We start from the raw sequence: 22,016 nt of genomic DNA, 5'->3' as shown, positions 1-22,016 counted from the left end.
AAACTGGATTTAAGTCATCTCAGGCCCTAGCTCTGCCAATTAAGCATCTCTGGATGACATGTCCAATACAAGGTAGCAGAACGTAATGTGATGAGCACCACTGTTTTGTAGAAAGATAGAGACCATTTTGTTACTATGGAGTAAGACTAAAACATGTGAGTATGTAATAAATCGAGTTCGATTTTCTGTCTAAAAGTTACATTTATATCAGGTATCCTAATGTAATTCCTTAACAATCTCTGATGTCCTGTGCCCAGCAAATTTCCTTATTTTCTCTAGGCCTGGACAGGTTAAATTTCTAACCAAATGTATCAGAAATTGATGTGTGCTTGAGTTTCCTTGAATAGAGATGTCAGCAAGTTCATCTTGGCTTTGCAGATATGTAGCTGGTATCTTCCCATAACAGTAAACTCATTTTCTGAAATGACTAGTAGATGTCAAAAATAAAGACCTTAAACTTAAATGATAGTCTATATTTTGTTACAAAGTGGTGGATCTTAACTGCCTGGTTTTTAGCTCCCCACAATTTCTACTCTCTGGTTATTTTAAACGCCCTTATGTTAAACACAGATTTCCCTCTTCTAGTGCACTGAGCATGAGCCTACTTTTGTGACATCTAGGTAGTGATTTTTTTAGACACCATCTGTATAAGACAGACTGGGAACTCTGCATGCTTGAGCCACGTAAGACTGTACTCTGTTGCTAGCTAAACAGAAGTTGATCAGACAGTTCTTGAACTATCTCTGTGAAATGTCAGGGTGTGAGGAAATTGCTGTTCTTTTCAGATTTGTTCACATTTCTTAAACTTCTTACACTCTTGTGCCACGTGCATTTGAGTTCGGGTTCTTCTGACCAGCAGTATCTTTTGAGGACATGTCTGCATCTTGCATTTCTGTTGGCAAAAGGCCATAAAAGGCAACCTCAGTCCATGATTAGTTTTCTTCATCATTACCCTTAGCTACAAGTTAGATGTGTGTGATCCACCTGTTATTTTGGAAGGAGTTTTGAGTACTTAACCATGCATTCACCTATGTTAATAATTTTTAATAGTATTTTCTTCTTCTGTCCCAAAATATAAAATACATGATTTTGTCAGAATCTACCACTTCTTATAGCAGTTATTATGACTAAATACACATCACTAGTGTTAATATCTGCAGAATACCTTTCAGCACTAGACATGCAAGATAATTAATGTGTTGTTGAAGAAGGTAATAGGTAATACACTATTTTAAGGCCTTTTCTAGGACAATCAACGAGGTAGGGAATTTACACGTTTTTTGCGCAAGGTCATCCAGCAACAGATCTCTGTGTATTGTGCTTCTGACCTGATGGTCAGTGATACAATGAATGCTTATCCTTGAGTTGTCTGCTTACAGATTCTCAGAAATCATGTCAGGTTTCCACCAAAATAATGAAGATTCAGCTTTACCAACCTTCAACAGAAGGTTGGGCCAGATCATCTCCAGAGGTCCGTTCAAACCTGGGCTTTTCTGTGATTCTGTTAGAGGCAGTTCGTTCTGTTAGGGGCCGTTCGTTCTGTTAGGGGCCGTTCTGTTACGCTGGCTTGGAAAGTATGTCTGTGTATTATGTAGTACTGTTGTCTGACAAGCCACATAACACATAAGAAAATGACAGTTCCTCCAAAGTATTGTGCATTCACTGTGTCTCAGGACAAGGAAGCCAGATGGTTAACCTGAGTAGATGGAAGACCAATTTAGTTAGAATACAGGTTATTTTGAGGCTTCATATTTGCATACTGGGTAGGCAGGTTTCATGTATTGTTAACAATAAAGCAATCTTGTTTCTTGATCCCTTTTAGCTGCCATGAGTTTTCATCCTGTAGTCCATTCTACATTTTTCACTGACTTTGTTAAACAGCTTTCAGAAAAGCTGCTACTGATGTGTATTGGTTTATATTATCATTGAAAGAGTCTTTAGTGTTAGTAGCAGGTGCTTCAGGAGTAAGATCTTTGCACTTTTGTCTTCTAAAGATTAACTTTGAGAACGCATCTGAAGTGTTTTGCAAATTGTAGTTTTGTGCTTCTACCTCAACTAAGTAGTATGCCTAATTAGAAATAATGCTAAATATGTACTTTATATCAAGGCATTTCTGTCCATCTTCAGATTATTGTAATTTCCTGAAATAGAATCACAGTCATGCTAAAAACAGCGTATCTGATTGGATTCTTATAGATGAGAAATATCCAATTCAGGTCACTGTCTATCTTACAGGAGTTTGCACAGCTTCGTTAGCATTTTAGATGTGACAAGAGAAGATGATGTGAAGCAGCTACCGAGAGTTCAACACTTCATAATAAAAGCGTTAAGATTTAGCACTCTGAGGTCCTTGCCTCCGACTCATAGATTACATAGACTTCTGACACTCATCACCTATGATTATAGCTTGATGACTGTTTCTACAGAGAAGAAATTTACCATACAATAGCTGTGGTTTCCTTACATATGTCACTCTGTGAGCTTCTCTTCTGGAGTATTAGAATCCTTCAGTCTCTTACAAGTGTGGAACTAGGGGATGGTGGGGATTGTCCCAAATCTTGCATTTCTAGACAGAAATAGAGGGACACCCTAGGCAACCTATAGCAATGAGCAAAAGCTTTGAGCTCACAGAATATACATGTTTCAATAGTAAACAGACAAAATGTTACTTGAGTGAGATGTAGTATAAAATGAATGAAAACTTGTTAGTATGCAAGAGTTTGGGATGTTATTTACAAAGCTATAAAATTACCTAGTTTATTCCGTCCAGTCAGATCAGTTTGCTGTGGGAATGAATGTCAGTAACGTCCTGTTGTAACAACAAGTTACCTGTGAGTAACATCCATTGTGGTGTCCATTCTGTGAGGGAGGACAAGCTTCTTGGACAGTGACTTACCTTTTTTGGTTTTGGTGCCAACCACTGCACAGCCTTCTGGTATTTGAATACTGAGTGGATATCATTCTGCTGCAGCAGCATTTATCTTCTCCTTTCTGAATCCCAAAGTCATGTAATTTTTCTTCTCATACTTATCCCTGTATCACCCACACTTCCCATCCCCACCCATTTCTTTCATGCCTCAAATTATTAAAACATCATTCTGTCCCCTCTGCATACATAAGCACTTGCTCTCTTTCACTTTTACAGCTTCAGGGGATGGGAGGTGGTTTTGTTGTTGTGCAGTACTTCATCAGCCTGCTGGCAGTTTGAGAAGAGTGTGTCAGTTTGAAGTTTGGTGTCATCCAGCTGAACCAAGGAGTTGGTCTTCCAGTGTTCTGTTTAGCTGATTTTAAGTATTGCGTACTCACAGTATTCACTGTGCTTCTTACAGGTATGACAGTACGAATGCCTCAAACAACTGCATATGTTGTGAACAACGGACTTACTCTTGGATCTGGAGCACCTCAGCTTACAGTGCATCATCGACCACCACAAGTGCATGCTGTGAGTAGTCCTTTTGAAATTACTTAATGCAATTTACAGGCTGGTCTCTGCATTAATGTCTTTCAGATTGCTTCTTAGTGTTGAACTGCAGAATAGTGAAATGCCTTGTAGACACTTTGCAGCCAGTTCACGTGTGTAGCACCACCCTATCAGCTACAGCAACTTCTGCCAAGAATGGTAAAAGTTATGCAATCTGTTAGCTTACCCCAGAGTTCTTCAGATCGCCAGTAGCACATATTGAAAAATGGTGCATGAATTGTCTGCAGGTGACTTGTGGAGCCAAGGGTACAGAAGAACTGCCGCTAAAATGTTTAGTCATGGTTTGGCTACGAATTGAATGACCCATTTCTCAGTACAGCTGCTTGCAAAACTGAGGTAGGAGAACAAGGTACAGACAAGATCCTCAAGGTTGACAACTCCCAAATTTCAGAGGGTTGTCTTACCACTGTTGGGGGTGATTACTTCTGCATCACCTCAAACCCCTCTTCGTAAGTATTTGAGAGTTTACTCTGGCTCATTTCACGTGGTTTTGTTGTTGAGACTGAACCAGATACATTGCCTGCATACTCGCTGTTGTGCAGCCTCATCGCTTGTGATGTCCTGGAATGGTAAATATACTACCAACAAGGTGGCTCACCATTCTTTTCACTCTTATGTTGCTTAGGAGCCGCCACGTCCTGTACATCCTGCCGCGCTCCCAGAGGCACCACAGCCACCACGTCTGCCCCCTGAAGCTGCCAACACTTCTCTGCCTCAAAAGCCACAGCTGAAGCTGGCACGGGTACAGAGCCAGAATGGTATTGTGCTGTCATGGAGTGTCATGGAGGTGGACCGGAGCTGTGCCACTGTGGACAGTTACCATCTCTATGCCTACCACGAGGACCCGAGTGCCACTATGCCCTCCCAGTGGAAGAAGATTGGGGAGGTGAAGGCCCTCCCACTGCCCATGGCATGCACTCTTACGCAGTTTGTGTCTGGCAGCAAATACTACTTCGCGGTCCGGGCTAAGGACATCTATGGACGTTTTGGACCCTTCTGTGACCCCCAGTCCACAGATGTGATCTCTTCCCAGAGCAGTTAAACTAGAGATCTTTGGAGCCTTTAACCTGTCCTACTACCAAGAATTACCCCAGTTTTGGGGGGTTGATCCCATGCATGAAATTCACTTTTAAATCCACTCTCAGCAGGATTATTTTAGACAGCTGTGTGATACACTACGTGCATTCAGAACCAAAAGAAAAATAAAGTCTCACCTGCAGCAAGAGAGCCTGTTTTTTCTGGATAGCTCAAGTCATGGGCCGTTTGAAAATTTCATTTTCCCTTCCATGACAGCTGTTCCACCTAGATACCTACCTACCCTTTATCCAAGGGCACCCTGGGTGTCTGGGATTTTGCTTCAGAGTGGGAACAAAATAATAAATTACAGTTTCTGTGACGCAAAACATACACACCTGTAACATCTGTCAAGGCACCAACATGAGGGCAAGAACAGATTTGCCTCTTGCCCCCCACCACTCTGTGGGCAGACTGATATGAAGGGTGATTCAAGGCCTCACTCTTGTACTGGAATATTGAGTGGTCTGGTCTTATTTTACAAACTGTAATGAGCTCTCTGAGGGGAGGGACTTGAGTCTGGCCAGGGAAACGAATATGTGTGTAAACTTGGAGGTGGTGGGGGAGAAAAAAATAAAGCACCCCACTACCTCCTATCTCTCCTAAAAACGCTCCTCTACTTTCACCATCCTCCCCCACTCACACCCGGAGCATTCCCAGGTCAGATCTGAAACTGGATTGTAGAGACTGCATTCACACCTCTAGCTCAGATAATTTCTGTGCCCCTCCCCTCATACATTCAGCCCTATTTTTTAGATTTATTTTGTGCCTTAAAGAATAATTTCAGAAATAAAATGTAGCCAGATACCTTGTGGTGTTCTTTTATATGTTTGGAGTTATTTTTCCCTTTACCCTTCCAGCCTTTCATTACTGCTTCTCATTTTCCTGGCCTGCAGTAATTATTATTTCTGTGAAGACCAGGAAGTGCAACATCTGCTTGATGCTGGATTTGATTTTATCTGAAGTATTATTCAACCCTTTCCTCATTGTAATTCTTGAGTAGTTGTTTTTGTCCTGTCAAGAATATTAAAGAGTATACAGGCAGTATTTTCCACCAGAGCCTTTCCCTGTTCTGTTGGGAAAGCTGTATGCTGCAATTCAGCCAAAGAAACCTCCGCAGTGTGGCACCATGAAAGCTTCTAGCTGTTTGCGCTCGGTTTGGATGTTCAGTTAGTACAAAAAGATAAGAAGTTGGCTTCCCAGTCCTCTGTCTCATCACCTGCCTGCCTCTGCAGAAAGCGAACACACCCAAAGCAGTTTAGAAACTATTTTAGACACTGGCCTAAAACTTGGGAGCAATTGTAAAGGTTAATAGATGCTTTCATGATGCCTCCGAGCTGAGAAAAGAAATTGCTGCATCTGCCCCACTGTTGTTGACGTGTTAAACTTGCTTTTTGCAGAACCAAATTGTAACACACCTGGACAAGAAAGTATATGTAAGGCTTTTATTTTGGCACTTTTCAGTCTCATTCCTGCCCAGCAGAACCAAACAGTGGATTTAGAAGGGAAAGAGGGGGTTTTTAATGTGTCTTTGAGGTGGTACCAAAGGGCCATTGGCCATATCAGTACAATGAGATTTTATAGCTTGAAAGTTAAACGTTAGAATAAAACCTAGAACTTATGCTGCTTATTTAATTGTAATTCCAGCCCAAACTATACATGACCTTTTCTATAGTTTGTGCTTATGTTTAGGTCACAATTGTTCTTAGCTTTGTCTTGCTTGGGATAGGCGGGGGGTGAGAGTCCTGTGTTAGAATTTTTTTCTTTCCTCCAATGGAGGTATTATTTAGGGATGGTCTGGTATTGTGTTTGCAGGTTGTGTGGGCTGTATCTTTAGAGGAAGAAGACTCATCTTTATTTACTAAAGAAAGATGTAGTTCTCAACTGAACTGATTGTAAAAACTGGCTTCTGGCTTAATAGATCCATTTCTGCTATGTATGGCAGAGTGCAGTTGATTTTTGCAGCTGTGGGGTGAAATCTGACTTCTCTTTTGTTTCATCACAGCAGAGCTGTTAAATGTCCAGTTTCAGGTTCTTAAGCAAGCAGCTGTGGCAAAGTATGTGATAACACGACTTCCGAATGCCTAGCTCTGTTTGGAGACCTTAAAGGTAGCTGGTCCTTAAATCACTGACATACAGAGAGAATTATGCCATTTCTGCAAAATCATTGTCATGGTGGAGCAGATCTCTGCAGTGGGTAACAAAAAGGAGTATTGCTTAATTCCTTAACTCATGGCACTTCTCCCTGTGTTGTGGGGTGGCTGATTATTTTATTATCCTTTACCTTCCAGAAACAATAAAACTACTGAGAAATGAAATTTCTGCTAGCAACAAACATTCAGAAATAATTGATTTAATTTAGGAGACTTTATTTGAAAGTATTACCAAAATATTTTGGAACATTCAGTGCAGGTCTCTTAACACCGTGCTTCTAGACTGGGCTCTTCATAAAAATGTTAGTTGCTGGAGGTTTCCAGTAATTCACTTCTAAATATGCTAAAAATCTCTATATGGCTTTTAAGTGGAAGGGTTGGGTTTAGTTTCTTTGCACTTTATGCAAGTTTTTCCATCTTCTTTTCAGTAGCCTGGCATAAAGTTGTTTTGCTGTTGCCACTGGGTACATGACATTTCAGCAGTACCACCTTGGATCCAGTTCCCTGTGTTTTAGCAAACACAGCACTGATTCTACAGCTGTTTTCCATCCTCATTAACTTCCTGGTTTGTTTTAGGGTTGGTTTGTTTTCTCTGTGATACAAGGGCATCTGGATGTTGGGGTTGAAAGTAATTTGAGTTAGTTCAGTTTCTGGTTGGAGAGGAGCCCAGCTGTGGGACTGCTGACAGCAAACTGCTGTTCCTTTCCACTGCCTTCCTCCTAGCTACAGCTTCATGGCCTCCTTTATTTCAGTATATGTCTAAAAAAGCTTTATTGGATTCAAACAACCCTAGGAAGGGGGCAGACTGTAGGTATAGCCTCTGTACTGCAACTCCAGGGGCAGTTTCAGAAAACATGAGGGTGCAGAGGCAGGTTCCCCTCTGCCCGTATTTATTTCCATGCTCTGACCAGCTTCCCTAGGAGTAGTGGTTTGGTCTTGGACTTTGCTCCTTTGAATTATTTGTGCTACCGTTGGCCATGTTAGGTCACTGAGCACAAGCACTGAGACACTCACCCATCACAAGGGTTTTAGCACAAGGCTGGAAAGGCCCATGGTGTCTTCCCTGTAAAAATAAGGGGTCTTACCCTGCTTCCTTTGAAAAATGGCAAAACCCCTCGTGCCTTCAGTGGGAGCACGATTGGGCCCGATAGTAGGATCTGAGCATCGTTTTGTACTGTAACAAAAACAGTCACTTCAGCCCTTGCTTTATGCTGTTTGTCTTAACTGTTCAATAAATTAGAATCTGTATTATATGTAGGGACAGGTCAAATCTGTTCCTGCTCCCCAAACAGCCATTCCCCAGTATTAGAGTATTGCATACACTGTACAAAATCAAGCTGTGATTCTGCCTTCTCACGAACTCTTGAGTATTTTCATTTAGTCAAAAATATCTATCCAGATTTTTTAAACAGAAGCTTGATATATTAAATATATATTTTTTTAATTTGTTGGTTTGGGTAGGGGTGTTGTATGTATGAATTGCATGAAAACACTGGAGGGAGAGGAATTCAAATGACAGTGAGCCAGCCCTGCCACCAAAATCTGTATTCCCTTTCACACACCTTCTGAGGGGAGAAAGAAAAAAATGATAGCTATGAGAGAGCCAATTAACAAATTTTCCTTTTCATGATTTCTGAGTACCTGTTAAAATGCATCTTTATTTCTCATTGTCATTATGCAGGCTAAGCATTCTTTTTTTCTCTCATTATATATATATATATACATACACATATATATATTTGAAGCGCTGTCTTAATTTAATGAGGTATAGCTGTAAATAAAGATAACTGGGTAGTAGCTGTTTGGGGAGTCCTGTTCAGCTTTAGTAATTTATTGGCTATTGGAAGTCAAATGTGCAAAATCCTTTGTTAGGAAACTCAGATCTGATTTCTTCTTCTGTTTTGCAGCTGGACTTGTAAATACAAAAAAAACCCATAGGACTGATTTAATGTCCAATTTAATCTGGGCAGTTGCAAGCTCTCCCCATTTTTATATGTACTGTAGATTAGTGTGTCTGTTAACTGTAGTGGGGTTTTGTCTGACAAGCCTGAAATTTATACTTTGAAATAAACTACTGGGTTTTTAACATTCTGAGTCATCTGTGCTTAGTTCCAGACATCTCAGGAGACAACTCTTTCAAAAAGAGCCCAGCTCTTCCTCTACAGAAGTGTTGCCACCTTGCTCAAGTAATGTTGAGCAGTAGCAGTTTGGCTGTAGATCATTCCCAGAAAGTCAACTGCATGATGCTGCCCTCTCAGCCTTCTCACAGAAGCAAAAAACTGAAGCAATGCTGTAACTTCTGCGAAGTCACAAAGCAAAGAGGAGTTGTGTATCCTGGACACCCAGAATCAAGTAACTTGTACCCCAGAGGGGGACAGGAATAGAAAGTAGATTGCTGGTGCTACTCTTCTCTCCCTTTGAGGACCTGGATTTGACCTCTGAAAATGGTCATTCTTTTAGCACGAGGCTTTGGACAAAGCACAGGAGATGCTGTTGGTTTTTCACAGCACCATTAAGCATTTGAGCCTTGAGCCTGCAGCGGCAGCCTCAGCGTGCCCAACTGGCCGTGCTTCTCATGAAATCAGGAGTAATAAACAGGGCGGTTTAGTGCAGGGATTAAAAAAGTCTCTGGCCCCCACCCTGTTGCTTTTCAAGGATAGAAGCCAGGTATAACACCATGAAATATATTGTGCAACTTAGTTGAGAACCAATGAACTGCCTTACTAGAAGGCAGTATGGTAAAAGCTGCCTCTTGGACCCAACTCATTTGGCATGCTGCCAAACTGTAGAGAAGTCCAAGTACTTAAAACTTGGAGTTACTGACATGCCTACATGGAGTTAGTGCTGAGCCCCTACTTCAAGGGCATGCAGTTAATTAATTTGTGATGGTAACAGTTTCCTGGCACTTGCTAAAACTTCCTTCGAGTCACTGACCAAAAGATGGTGGACTGACTCTGTGAAGTGATGCCTGAACACAACCATGCTTGAAAGTCCTGAGTTTCTCAAACTGCCTATTTAGAATTAAGAGTATACATACTGCACCTAGTTTAGACCCTTAGTTTTATCATAAAATACAGTGTAACCACTCTGCTCAAGCGCTGTTGTAATTGCAGTTTGTGCTGGTATGAAGCAAAGTAAGTGAACATCCCTGCTTTGCTGCAGGGTAGCTTTGCCATACACACAATGCTATGTATGTCTGGAAGGATGTGCTACAACCTCGGAGCAAAGTGCACTGAAGCATCTACTGTATAACAGAAGGAAACTACAAAAAAAAAAAATATGAAGGGGCAGAGAAGTAATATGACCTGGCAGCACAGCACCAGACCCTGACAAAGAAAGGAAGTTGGTGTCTCCCTGGGAAGAAGCGTGCAGTCATGCCTGGCCAGGCACTGGTTGGACCTTGCAGGGGTGGCTCCTGCTCCAAGGGCAGAGTGGGCTGCTGACAGATCTCACCCCTGCAGGGTATGACCAGTAGCCCCTATGGGCTGAACGGGGAGGAGTGAGCAGGGGGTGAGTCTGTTATTGGATTTCAGAAAAAGGGGATGGTAAAGAAAGCAAAAGCTTGCATTCAGTGTGGTAATTCCGGTGATCCTGGTGGGAGGATTCATTTCCTCTGTAGGCATTTCCTAGCGACTGAGCAGCAGGTTTCTTTTTATTATTGCAAGAGGCATGTATCACAACCACCTCCCACTTCCATTCCCCCCCCACCAAATAAGTCCCTCTCCAGCCAAGCCTGAAAACCTGAAGAGTAAAAGGCAGAAGCCACAGAACTTGGAAAAACCTAGAAGCAGGGTGTGGAAAAGGGGGCAGGTTCTACCACAAATTCCCTGTGTAGAGCACACCTTCCCCTTTTTTCCCCAGTCAGACCCACAGAGGGAAATAAGACACTGAAAGAGACCCTTTAACTTTATGCAGCTGCCAGAGAAATAAACTGTCAGTTCTCTGGGCCCTGCCTCCAGGTCTCCCAGTTGTAGCCTTCTCCTCTGGTCTCTGACCTTGCTGTGCTGGGAGAAGACCTGGACCCAGCTGCTGGGGTTGTGGTTGGCAGATCAACCCAGGCTGGTCTGCTGACAAAGGAAGGACATAGGGAGCACAGTAAGAGGAATGCAGTGACCGCTGAAGGTCGTGCTGTTGGGGGGGGGGGAGGGGGAGAAAAAGGCTCATAAGGTCCCACTGATGTAAACATTTACTCATAGAAAAGGGGTCTTCAAAGTAGAGCTCAGATTTCCCACAGCTCTAGGTTTGAGCACAAACCAGCTCCTTCCTCAGTATAGGAGGCTCAAGGTGGGAGAAAGGCAGCTCCCCCCTTCCCACCCTTATTTACGAAGGGGCAGGTCACATCTGCTGGTGCCTGCCTCCACTCCCTGCAGGGGGAAGCAGCCAGGTGAGCCCGGGGTCAAGAACACTGTCCAACACAGTAATTGCCAGCAATTGCCTGGTCCCTGGGGATCAGCTTTTAAACAATACTTTTCCATTAGTATTTTTATGTGAGATTGGGTGGAAAGGCAGTAAATACAACCTGCAATGTTGCCTGTGAGTGACAGTCAAGTTGCAAACAGCCATCCTCCAGCCACTCACTCTGTGCTTCCAGTCTCAACAAGCAGCTGAATCTTGGTTCTCTGCTTGCTGTCAGCTCAGATCCCTGCACTGCCCGTCATGGCCCAGCTCGATTTCTTCTTCGAAGTGTGCTCTTTAATGCCTTTACAGCCTGTTCAATTCAATTCAATCTGTGGCAGTGGCTCTGCAGCTGCCAAGCCTCCAGTACAGGAATTTAAAATATATCCTTCAAGGCAGTGATCAGCAGCAAAGACCTGAGGGTTACACAAAAAGTGTTTGGTTCCTATTTGGTGCTTAGCCAAAAAGCATCAGGATTGCTGCCCTGTAAGGCTGGAGCTGCACTCAGAGGCCCGGTGAGGGCTCACAAAGCCAACAAACCAGGCAGAGGCTAAGCCACCCCAGGCAGCAGGAACAACAGACAGGCCTTCGCAGGCTCCAAGTGACCACCACGTGACCAGTAGAGCTTCCCAGCAGGCAGAGCTGCCAGGGCGTGCTGCAGAGTAGGGCTGGCTGCTTGAGCAGCGCAGGGAGGGCTGGCTGGGGTTGAAGAACGTTACAAGGAGATGGTCTTGGGGCAAGAACAAGCCACATGGGGACAAGGGCTCACACAGGGGCTGAGGGCCCTGCTGTCCCCACTGTGGGGGAGCAAGACACCTTCAGTGATGGGGAACCTCAGGGGTAGGAGGAAAGTGGGAGGGATGCTGTGTTTAAAGCTGTGACTAGGGCTGCCTCCCCCGCCACCGCCTCTGGTTGAAAGCACCTGCTGCCATCTCCTTTGGCTCACAAGAGGCACCAAGCAAACATCACCCTCATCCCCCTCTAATGCAGGCACAGCTGCAACTAGCACATGCACCAATGCATACACCTGCAGTGTGGCTGTGGGCCTCTGGGTACCACAGCTGAGTAATTTTGCTCAGCGAATTTTAACGAAGAGCTGTATTGCAGAGCACCAGCTCTGTGGCAAGTAGTTAGGCAGTCATTTTACAGTGCTCTCCTGCCCCTGTATCCCACCCCCTCCTCCCACCCCAACACATGGCACAGATGCTCTCTCCTGCCTCTCACACTCTCCTTCTGCTCCAGCATACTAGTCACATCATGCCCTGCATGGATTTTTCATCCTCTGCAAAAGCTTTGCAGCAACTTCTGTTCTCCCTCTTCCCTTGGCAGAAATCAGCCCTACTGACACAGCCAAACATTTAGGGAGGAACCTCACCCATGCTGCAGTAACTCACTCCCTTCCCCCATCACACAAGCTGAACTGCAGGGGCTTGATCAAAACCTCACACTGCTCATTCCTCACCTTCCTAATACAGGGCAGTGCAGTGCACTGTTTAACTTGGACCATCAAGGCCAGGAGGAAAGAGCTGGTTGGTTGGTTTTTGGTGGGTTTTTTTCCCCAAACTTAATTACATATAGAGCATCTAGCACAAAACAGCTCAGTGACTCAGTTCCTCAGTGTGAACACAGGTAACAAAATAATACATACAGCCCTGGCCCTCGCTGCCATCTCGCTGTCACAGGCAAAGAGATCACTGAACAACTGCGTGGGCTGATCAGGACGAGATCCATCCCACCGACACACACAGCTCTTTCCCTGCTGCTACGCTGCAGCCTGGGGCAGGAGGGTGGGAATCCAAAAGCAGCAGGCTGCTTTCAGAAGTCAGCAGACACTGTGATCCCTTTGCTACCTTTTGCAGCCTGACTGTTGCACGGTGCTTTGAGACAAGGGAAACCTTGCATCCACCACTGAAAGCCATGCCCTGTAGACAACTGGCACGCTGGAGTGCCATGGAGAACAGGGCCCTTGACTCTCTCCACTAGTGACATTCCTGGATGAGAAGCAATTTGCAGCACATCTCAAAGGCACTGCTCAGACAAAAGGCAGACATCAAGCCAGCGCTGAGATAAGGCCACTGTGGCCCAAAGCAGGCACCTGGCTGGGCCCAGCACTGGAGGCAGGTCCCTGGGTGCTACCAGAGCCAGATCACTCTCTGATGGCAGTGCAGTTCACTCCCGCTCGGGGAACAGCGGTGATGATGTCTCAGTGCCATGGGGGCTTCCCATAGGGCCACCCAAATGGCTCAGAAAAACAGAAGAGGCATTGGGCTCCACCGAGGCAGCCAAGGTCTGTAGAGTGCCTAGCAGGCAGGACAGGAGAAAGCAGGTACAGCACAAGGATGTGGACATCCAGGTCGATTTATTACATACAATAATGAAAATTTCCATTTAAAAAATCCCATTTGGGAATATTGATGCTGGTTTTACAGGATTGGCCTCATGGTGATGAAATGAAAGTTGTATGATTCTGGCAGGCCCTGGTGTCGCGTATGGTTAAACCGTCTCCAGGTAAAGACAGGGAGACCACCCTGTACTGGGGGGCCATTGATTGCAGTGGCTGTGAACGCTGAAGCCAGGCGGAAATCTGACACCTGTAATAAAGGACAAGAGTTCAGGGCAAAAAGGTGGCGCGGTGTTTGACATGCACCCATCCCACGGAGCAGGAACAGTTCTGGGAGATTTGATAACAACAAAGAAAGTGCACAAGGGGAAATGCATGCTGGCCAGGCAGCATTCCTCCCCTGCACCGAGGCATCTTCAGCCACTAAACAGTCAGCACTGAAGGGCCATAGCAAAGCACAAGCCCACGCTGCCCTTGCACAAACCTGGGGGGAGAGAGGCAGCACATCTGCCCTCGAGACGATCCTCCCTGGGTCTGCGCCTCTCCAAAAGAGCTGGAGCTGCAGCAGGCAGCCTAGAGGGTCTGACCTAAGCTCTGCTGTGTGTTAAGCACTTGGGCTGTCCCCTGGGGCACTCTCAGGGTAATTCAGGAAAGCACAAAGGCAGCACAGAGTTAATATTGCTGCCCAGACTCTGCCCTGTTCCTTCGTTATCTCCCAAGAGGTCCCCAGCCTGTTCCATCTTCCCAACCTCTGAGACACTACAATTGTCCTTACTATTTATAACTGCCAGGTTTTGCCTCTGCCCTGGGCTATTTCACTCAATGCCCCTCAGCCCCTGTCTTTCCCCAGCCCAGCCCATTCCCCTTGCCTAAGTGTGCTGGCAAAGGCACCACAACCAACATGCACTGACCTACTCCCTTACCACACAGCAATTTTCTGGATTCACCTCATAATAACCAGCTCTGGGAGCTCCTGCTGGCCACTATGGCAGGCAGCTGGCCTGGGCTTGTGCAGGCTGACTGGACACACAGCACTGGCAATGCCAAAACAGCCTCCACAAGGCCCATCCTCGCAGCCAAACTCACAATCCAGAAATGCAGCAGGTCGGTCCCCATGGGATAAAGCACCGTATGACCTCCCAGCACACCAGGGCCGAACTCAGGACTTACTCAGGTAATGTCCCTCACAGTGAAAATACCATACAAGCTGCCTAGAAAAACTACTGCTTTCTCCAGGACAGTGGGTCTAAGGATTTCCCTGCATCCCCTCAGAAAGCAAAGTGATCTTTACCAAACTTTGCTCAAAGCAGTTTCACAGAGAGATGGAGCCCTGGAGCAGGGTGACTCACTGGAGAGACAAGCTTTTGTAAAGGTAAAGCTAAAATGAGGCTGAAAACACATTCCTGTGGGTTCTGGAGAGGCACCCACACAATCCCCATGAACAGGAAGCTGAGGCTGTGCAACTGTCACAGTCCCGAGGTGGAGACTCATTTCAGCCTTCTCTTAGGCTCCTCCTGCTGCAAGGCTTTAGGGTTTAAACCCCTGCACCACAAATTCCCATGGACATAATTCTTTCCTACACCTCCCCCTGTATCCTCTGCCAGGACTGGTGTCAGGGACAGGAGATCAGACTCTGCACAGAATGCCATCTCAGGATCTGCCCAAGCACCAGGATGGTGTGAAAAGAGGGAACAGACAGGCCTGGCCACGCCTGCCCTAGTGCAGGGAAACATCCTACAGGTCTGATAGCACAAACAAGCTGCAGCAAATATTCAGCAGATGCTGGAATTGAGGTAGTTTACCTTGGAGTCATAGCAGCCTGCAGGCACTGGAAAAGAAGGATTCAGGTCTTCCCGGCAGCAAATGGTGTTGCAAGGATTGTGTTCAGCGTAAGGATCACGCTGGTAGTCTGGGGACAAATGTGGTGGGGAGGGAAGGAAGGAAGAAACAAAACCAAGTTAGTGCCCTCACAAAATGCTGATGCAAAGTGCCCAAGCCACTAAAAGCTGGGAAAGTGTGCTGGCAGAAACACAGATCTATAACATCGCTCTCATGCTTGTCCCCAGGTAGCAGCTAGAAGTCAGTGCTCAAGACAGGACATTAAGTAGACAAGTTGCTAATCCAAGTCCATACAGCTATTTCTGCATCCCAGGGGCACCACTGCCAACCTCTAACCACAGATATCTGCAGCTCCACATGACATGATGAACCTTGCAGGAACTTTGTTAGGAGAGAAAAGCAGAAGAGAAAGGGAAGGAGGGGGAAGGGAAGGGAAGGGAGAAGTACAACAGTTAGAACCTTTTTTTTCCTGTTCCAGACTAAATTAAGTGGCAAGAAACAAAGCCTTTGAACACCCATTGTAGCAGCTGCAAGCTAGGAGGGGAAGGTGGACAAGCCTCAACATCTATGAGCATGCTGCTACTCACAGCCCAAATAGTAGCGATACCCCACCCTGGGAGAGGCCTCCCAAACCCAGCAATCAGCATGCTCCCTATAATTGGGAATAAAAATATAGCATCTAAAGCTATTTGTATGTAGATATGGGCTTAGCCAGAAGTTAATTAAGCTGGTTTTAATCCAGTTAAGGAGAACCCTGTCAAGGAAAAGCAGAGCAGAGCATTACCTACCAAAGACCATTTGCCTGAACAGGGAAAAAACACCTGAAGTTTTACACTAAATTCTCTGCCTGATCTGACCTAACTGTTGCTTAGGATTTAAGGCTTTCAAGATTGTCAGGCTGTAGATGCATTGGGTAAAGGCAGTCCACAGAGTCTCCTGGAGTGTCAGCAGCTCTCTGGAAAGGTCAAACAGCAAGCCCGGGGCCCTTGTTCTAGAAGGAACCCAATCTTGCTTCTGTTAAGAGTAATTTTAGCCTGGTTTCCTACCTTGACAGCAAGCTTGTGTTAGCTTTTTGCTTTGTGTGTACTCTGTACCTAGTGTAATATAACTGATCTGTATGTGAGGCTGCAGCTTCCCACTATAATCCAAGAAATAAAATGAACACTTCTTTATTAAGATTAGCTCCACAGTATGTGAACATGTGTCTTACTGTTGTATCTCATGATGTACTTCATGCTTTCCAAGTTGGTCACCTTGCCCTGGTCTCGACGGAAGATTTTTGCTCTTGGAGCAAGTTCATAAGAGAAATCCATGCCATACTTCTCAACGTATGCTGCATACCCACTGAGATTGTAAATCTTTTCATGGAAAGGGATATTGTATGAAGGCCAGTAACCTGCCAGAGACAAAACCCCATCTGTTAAATCACTTAGAAAAGCTGAATGCTCTTGTTTGTATCAAAAAAGAAAAATAATCCATTTTCCATGCTGCATTGCCTTAACAGCATGTCGAGGAACAACACATCAAACTGGTTTGAACACAAGAAAATAAGGCAATAGTCACTGGCGTGACCAGGGTTGACTCCCAGTGTAACACCACTGGAGACTGTACCCAGGCAACCCGCCCCCAGACTTCCACCCTGAGGACTCATCCTGCAGAACAGATGAGATCACACTTGCAGGAGTCTTGAGGTGAACACGCAGGGCAGCCACAGCCCTCCTGCTGAGCTTTCCCTGCTCAGCCTCAGAGGGGTGTAAGATCATTTACCGCCACTAAACTTCCCAGCAAGAAGCTTGAAGTCAGTCCCTTTTTCCTTCATCTTCCCATCTCACCAAGGCAGAGTAATGCACTGTGCTGAGATGTCAGGATGGACGGACGTGCACACATGGACCACAGAGCCAGCAGGGGTGAACAGGAGGCAGGCCAGCAAAGAACGCGTGCACATGCTTTGTGCAGTGGTGACTGGAAAGCTGTGGTTGCACACAGTGATAAGGAAAGATGGGGAAAGAGTTGCACATTTGCCAGTATCTGCCTTTGAGGGTAAGGAAGTGATTGACCAGCAGAGCAGAGCCCTGCCCTAACTTTTCCAAGAGCAAATGTGAATCCTGCAGTTTTGTTAACTCTAAAGAGCAGGCTTACCAGCCAGAACTCCAGAGAGAGTTTTAGGTAGGTGACATACAAGTGCCTGAAACAAGACTAGTCTAGAAAGCAGAAAAGCTTATGAAGAGCCAGGAGACCATCCAGGTCAGGATCTGGGTACAGCAAGTCCTGGAAGAAATAAAATTAGATACCTATACCTTAATGTTTAACTTTTTTTTTTTTTTTTTGCAAGGCAGGCACCAAGGAGTGTTTAGGCAGAGAGTATATAACATGAGCGAGTCCCAAGAGCAGCACACTTTCAGGTTCTCTCCAAAGCACTAGCATTCCTGTTGTCAGTGGGGAATGTTGCTTCTGAAATCACACACACCAGGATTTGACTTAGAGATTTACTATCTAGACACTGGTAAATGCAGCACTTCATGTATTAACATCAGGCCAGCACAACATGAGGAGTCTGACTGTAAAATTCTCAGAAAGTGGGACTCACTGGCAGTGATACACACAGATACAAACTTCCTGAAGAACAGCTATGCAGACAGCAGGAGCACAGGAACGCTGCCTGAGCGGAGGCCTAACCAGCTCGGGTTCTGCCCAGCAGGCAGCAGAGGCAGGAATACCGTGTCTGCTGGCATTTGCTTACGTGACCTAGAGCCTACCTGAAGGAAACAGGTTGTGTACATGTGTTGTAATACAGGCATCTTCCAGAAATGAGCACACTTGCCAGCCTCTAATGACACAGGCCAGAGGATACGGCTACATCAGCTTCCAAACCAGCAGGGTTTAGTTGCGATTCAGAAAGGTGCTATTGCCTCACATGAATGCAGGGAGCCCACCTGAGAAAACTTTGTGTTTAAATTGCTAAAACAGAGGAAGCTATTGAAGTTCTCCTCCAGCAAGAGCTCTTCTGTGTCTCAGGCTCTGCAAGACCGCAAATCCCATGCAGACAGTGCAGCACCCAACCCAAGGCAGGCTTTACCCAAGGGCTGCTATAAGCCACTGAAACCTGCCCATTAGGTCTGGTGAGATGAACAGTGAAAAAAACAAGTCAGAGATGGTGTAAGGTTGAAAGGGGAGGCGAGGGAGGTGACATGAAGGCAGCAAAAATTCTCTGAAACAAAATGCCTTCCTCTTCTGCCCATCAGAGCAAGAGATCTCAGCCACAGAGAGATAGAGCAATGAGATTAGGTGTACAGTGTATGGTGGAAGGGACTGAGATCCTCAGTTCTGATCTGATGTGATGTTTTTGATGCTAAAATGGATGCAACTGTTTACTCACCATCAGGAAATGTGAACTGCAGCCCGCTCCTGTGCCCTATCCCTATACTGGAGGCAGGACTGTTCTCCTCCACCTCCTCTAAAGGATTCCAAAGTTTTTCCTTGTCAACATACAGAAAGCACCTTGACATCTTTGCCTGGAAAGGGCAACATAAGAGATTCCTGGTTTTCAGAACTCACCTGCACTGGCCTAAGAGACAAGCTGGCAGAAGTGAAAAAAAAAAAAATCTTGCAATTTTCAAACCCATATAACAAAATACTTCCTTTTCCTCAGATATTGGGCTTACTACAGCAATGCCTGCCTTTGTTCACCTGAGAACTCAACCCACATTCTCTGTTGTTTCTAGGTTTATGCTTGAAACAGACTTAAAAGCCAATGGTGGTACAAACTCACTCTCACCATGCCAGAATGTCAGAAGTGCATGATCTTGGGATACCAGCTACAATGCAGTTATGGAGTATGCCAGGGTCAGCTACTCTACAAACACTTTGAGCCAACACTGCTCTTGAGAAAGGCAAACTTCCTTCCTGTGGGCTGCTCTGAACACCAGGGAACAGAGCAGGGGCCCCAGTGGCAGTTGTCCAGTGAGTGCCCTGCATGGCATGGAGGAGTCCAAATCTACTGCTTACAGGACCAGTGCTGGCTTACAGCAGCTGAGGTCTCTAAGGCAGCACTCCTGCAGTGCTTAGCCCACCTGTGTGCTGAGGGCTGCCCTTCTAATATTTAAGCTACCAGAGACTGACTGCTTCATTATCCAATACACACAAGGTGCATTTAGATACCTGGGAAAAGCCATACTGAAAACATAAAATAATATATAACGTCTAATTCATGCAGTCGCCTTCCAGAGTGGAGCAGCCACAGGATCTCCTAGGAGGGAGTAAGTGGCCACTTTCTGCCCAAGCCCAGGGGTTGGGCTCAGTTTTACAGGGAATGCCACACAGCAGCTCTCAAGTCACTGCTGAAAAGGAACTCAGGGAACCCTCTAAGCCTGGCCTCTGCTCTGGTGTGGCTGCACTGCTTCAAGTGCCAGAGCTAGAGAAGGTTTCCATTAGCTTTTTTGTCTGCACCACAATCCACAACACAGCACAGAAGAGCCCAAGGCATTCCACCATCTGAAGCACACACAAACACTGGCAGATAAGGTGCACCAGCCTACTTTCCTAAAGGAGCCAGAGAAGCATAAGGGAGAGATATATTGGCATTGTGGCAATGCCTAAAATAAGCCAGAACTTTCCAAGGAGCGAGACACGAGGAAAAATTCCAAAGGGAAGCAACCCCAGCTGCTAACATAAATGCATTTCTAGTCATTTCGATGATGATGAGCAATTCATTAATTCCCTTCCTGAGCATGTGATTGGAGGAGGAAGCACAAAGCACAAGACATACACTTAAATTTGTGGAATGAGCTCAGGCTTTTGGATGCTGACAAAAGTGTCTAAAGAACACTTATGAATGAAACTTGACAGTGGGTGGTTTGCTTCACCTATATTTTTGTTTGCTTGTTTTCCATTGCTAGTCTTGCTGGGGGGTTAAGGAATCTTTTAAACAGTAAATATTTATCAGGTAACAGAGCTCCAGAAAAGCGGAGGAGCTGAGTTTAACAGAGAACTTCTGTTGTATATTTAAAAGCTCATCTTCTTGTAGGGTGACCCACTCAAACATTTCAAATAGCCCACAGCATCAGCTATTTAGCACTGCTACAGATAGACCTCACCTTTTTCCTCACAAGTCTCTAAGATGGGGCAAAATAATACCAGAAAAAAAGGCAAGAAGAAAGAAAGAAGGAAAGTCTATTTTTCCCTCCTCTGCTTCTAAGAAACACAGATCCTCACCACATTTCTGCCACAGCATATAGGAGAAATTAATACGTTATAGACATGGCAACACAGGGATAGTCACACAAAGCTTCCTAACTTGATACTCAGTGGTGTTCAGTATACCCTTCCCAGGTACAAAGCACAATTCTCCATTCAGCTGGCACAAAGAGATGGCTTTCCTAAGTCAGTAACTACTATAGGAGCTATTACCTTTCCGGAGAATATTTGTTTGATCAGAATACTCCACAAGGGTTGGGATCTGCTCAACAATGTACAATGCACCATCATCAAGGCTCTTCTGCAGCTTGACCTTCTTCAGGTCCAGCACCATGTACTGATTGTTGTAGGTCCCTAGGTATGAGAGGAAAGAGAGAGTTACATGTCCTGCCTGGGGCAGGAAAAAGGTACGAGGGGGAGAGGGAACACATCCCTTTTTCTAAGATTCATATGAAAATGTACTTACCAGAGTTGCACTTTGAGAAGGTTTCTGCCCAAGTTTTGCCACCATCTGCCATCATGTTAGCAATGCGGACCCTCTGCCAAGCTAACAGGGATTCAGGCACCACTTGCTTCATGAGGCTTTGGTTGAACACACTATTGGTAGTCTGCAACATTACCAAGCCACTGCCTAGTATGTAAAAGTCATCCAGGGACACCAAAAAGCCTTAAACAGCAATAATACAAAATTCGTTATCTTTGTGAACCTTTGATATAGAACAGAGAGAAAAGCCAAGAGGATACAAATGAGTCAACGTGTGCGTGTTTGAAATCAAACTGTACAAACATTGAAGATGAGGTGGCAACTTCTGCAAGTGCTTTAAGCCCACCTGTCAGCTTTGTCATGCTTTCAACACACAACCTAATCCTTTGTCTAGAGCATTTGCTTCATGTTTGCATCCCAAGCTTGGAAGTTCCTCCTTCATATGGCAAGCTGCATCTTACTCTTATGCTGACAATTACATACTATAAATGCCTAGTGAGTGTTTGTTTCTAACAAAGAAATGCCAAAAGTACAAACTCCACAAAGATTTTCATCAACCAGTTTCAGTTTTAGATTTTTATTCTGTAAGAACAACAGGTATTCCTTTAAATTAATCCCTTCTGGACTAAATCAAGCCAAGCAGACAAATCTTCCTTCAAGCTTGATCTTTCCCCGTCTAACTATTCTTAAAAGCATCTCCAAGAAATGGGTACCTCTTAAATCATAAACCACATCCTGTATATGAGAGAAAGTTTTGCCTACTCCTCTTTCTGACATGTTGTCATTGGGTTTTTTTATGCCTATCAGCCCTGCAAACTCAACACAGCAGTGGATTTTCTGGGCAGGATTCCCTTCCAGGCTACATGCCAAACAGAAGTACTAGGTCCAATTGCAGATCCCACGCCAGGAGGTGGTATACAGAGCTGCAAAGGTCAGCTATAATGCCATGGATAGCATGGTGACTACTTACAAAGCAGAAATAACTTGACTTTGAGATTCCCTAGCAGATACAAGGCTGCCAGGTTGGGAAAGACAGGTTGTTAACTGAGCTCCTGA

The 22,016-nt window shown here is 45.2% G+C and overlaps 2 protein-coding genes across 4 annotated transcripts in view; one reads left to right on the top strand and one right to left on the bottom strand.

Annotated features, from left to right (window-relative positions):
- The window catches only part of ATF7IP (activating transcription factor 7 interacting protein), a 112,160-nt gene extending 103,365 nt beyond the window's left edge, over window positions 1–8,795 (top strand). For all 3 annotated transcript variants that reach the window (XM_074826854.1, XM_074826858.1, XM_074826853.1), the window contains 2 exons: window positions 3,330–3,442; window positions 4,107–8,795. In XM_074826854.1, the coding sequence (XP_074682955.1) occupies window positions 3,330–3,442; window positions 4,107–4,523 (530 nt within the window). In that variant the 3' untranslated portion in view covers window positions 4,524–8,795. The remainder of the gene's footprint in view (window positions 1–3,329; window positions 3,443–4,106) is intronic.
- A 4,650-nt stretch (window positions 8,796–13,445) lies between these two features.
- The window catches only part of PLBD1 (phospholipase B domain containing 1), a 38,851-nt gene continuing 30,280 nt past the window's right edge, over window positions 13,446–22,016 (bottom strand). The window contains exons 7-11 of the mRNA XM_074825396.1: window positions 20,943–21,143; window positions 20,690–20,830; window positions 16,494–16,679; window positions 15,247–15,353; window positions 13,446–13,694 (exon numbers count right to left, since the gene is read on the bottom strand). Of these exons, the coding sequence (XP_074681497.1) occupies window positions 13,527–13,694; window positions 15,247–15,353; window positions 16,494–16,679; window positions 20,690–20,830; window positions 20,943–21,143 (803 nt within the window). The 3' untranslated portion in view covers window positions 13,446–13,526. The remainder of the gene's footprint in view (window positions 13,695–15,246; window positions 15,354–16,493; window positions 16,680–20,689; window positions 20,831–20,942; window positions 21,144–22,016) is intronic.

Source organism: Strix aluco, chromosome 5 (genome assembly GCF_031877795.1).
Source record: "Strix aluco isolate bStrAlu1 chromosome 5, bStrAlu1.hap1, whole genome shotgun sequence".
NCBI lineage: Eukaryota > Metazoa > Chordata > Aves > Strigiformes > Strigidae > Strix > Strix aluco.
Note: the sequence above shows the minus strand (reverse complement) of the source record. Positions and strands in the feature narration are given on the sequence as shown.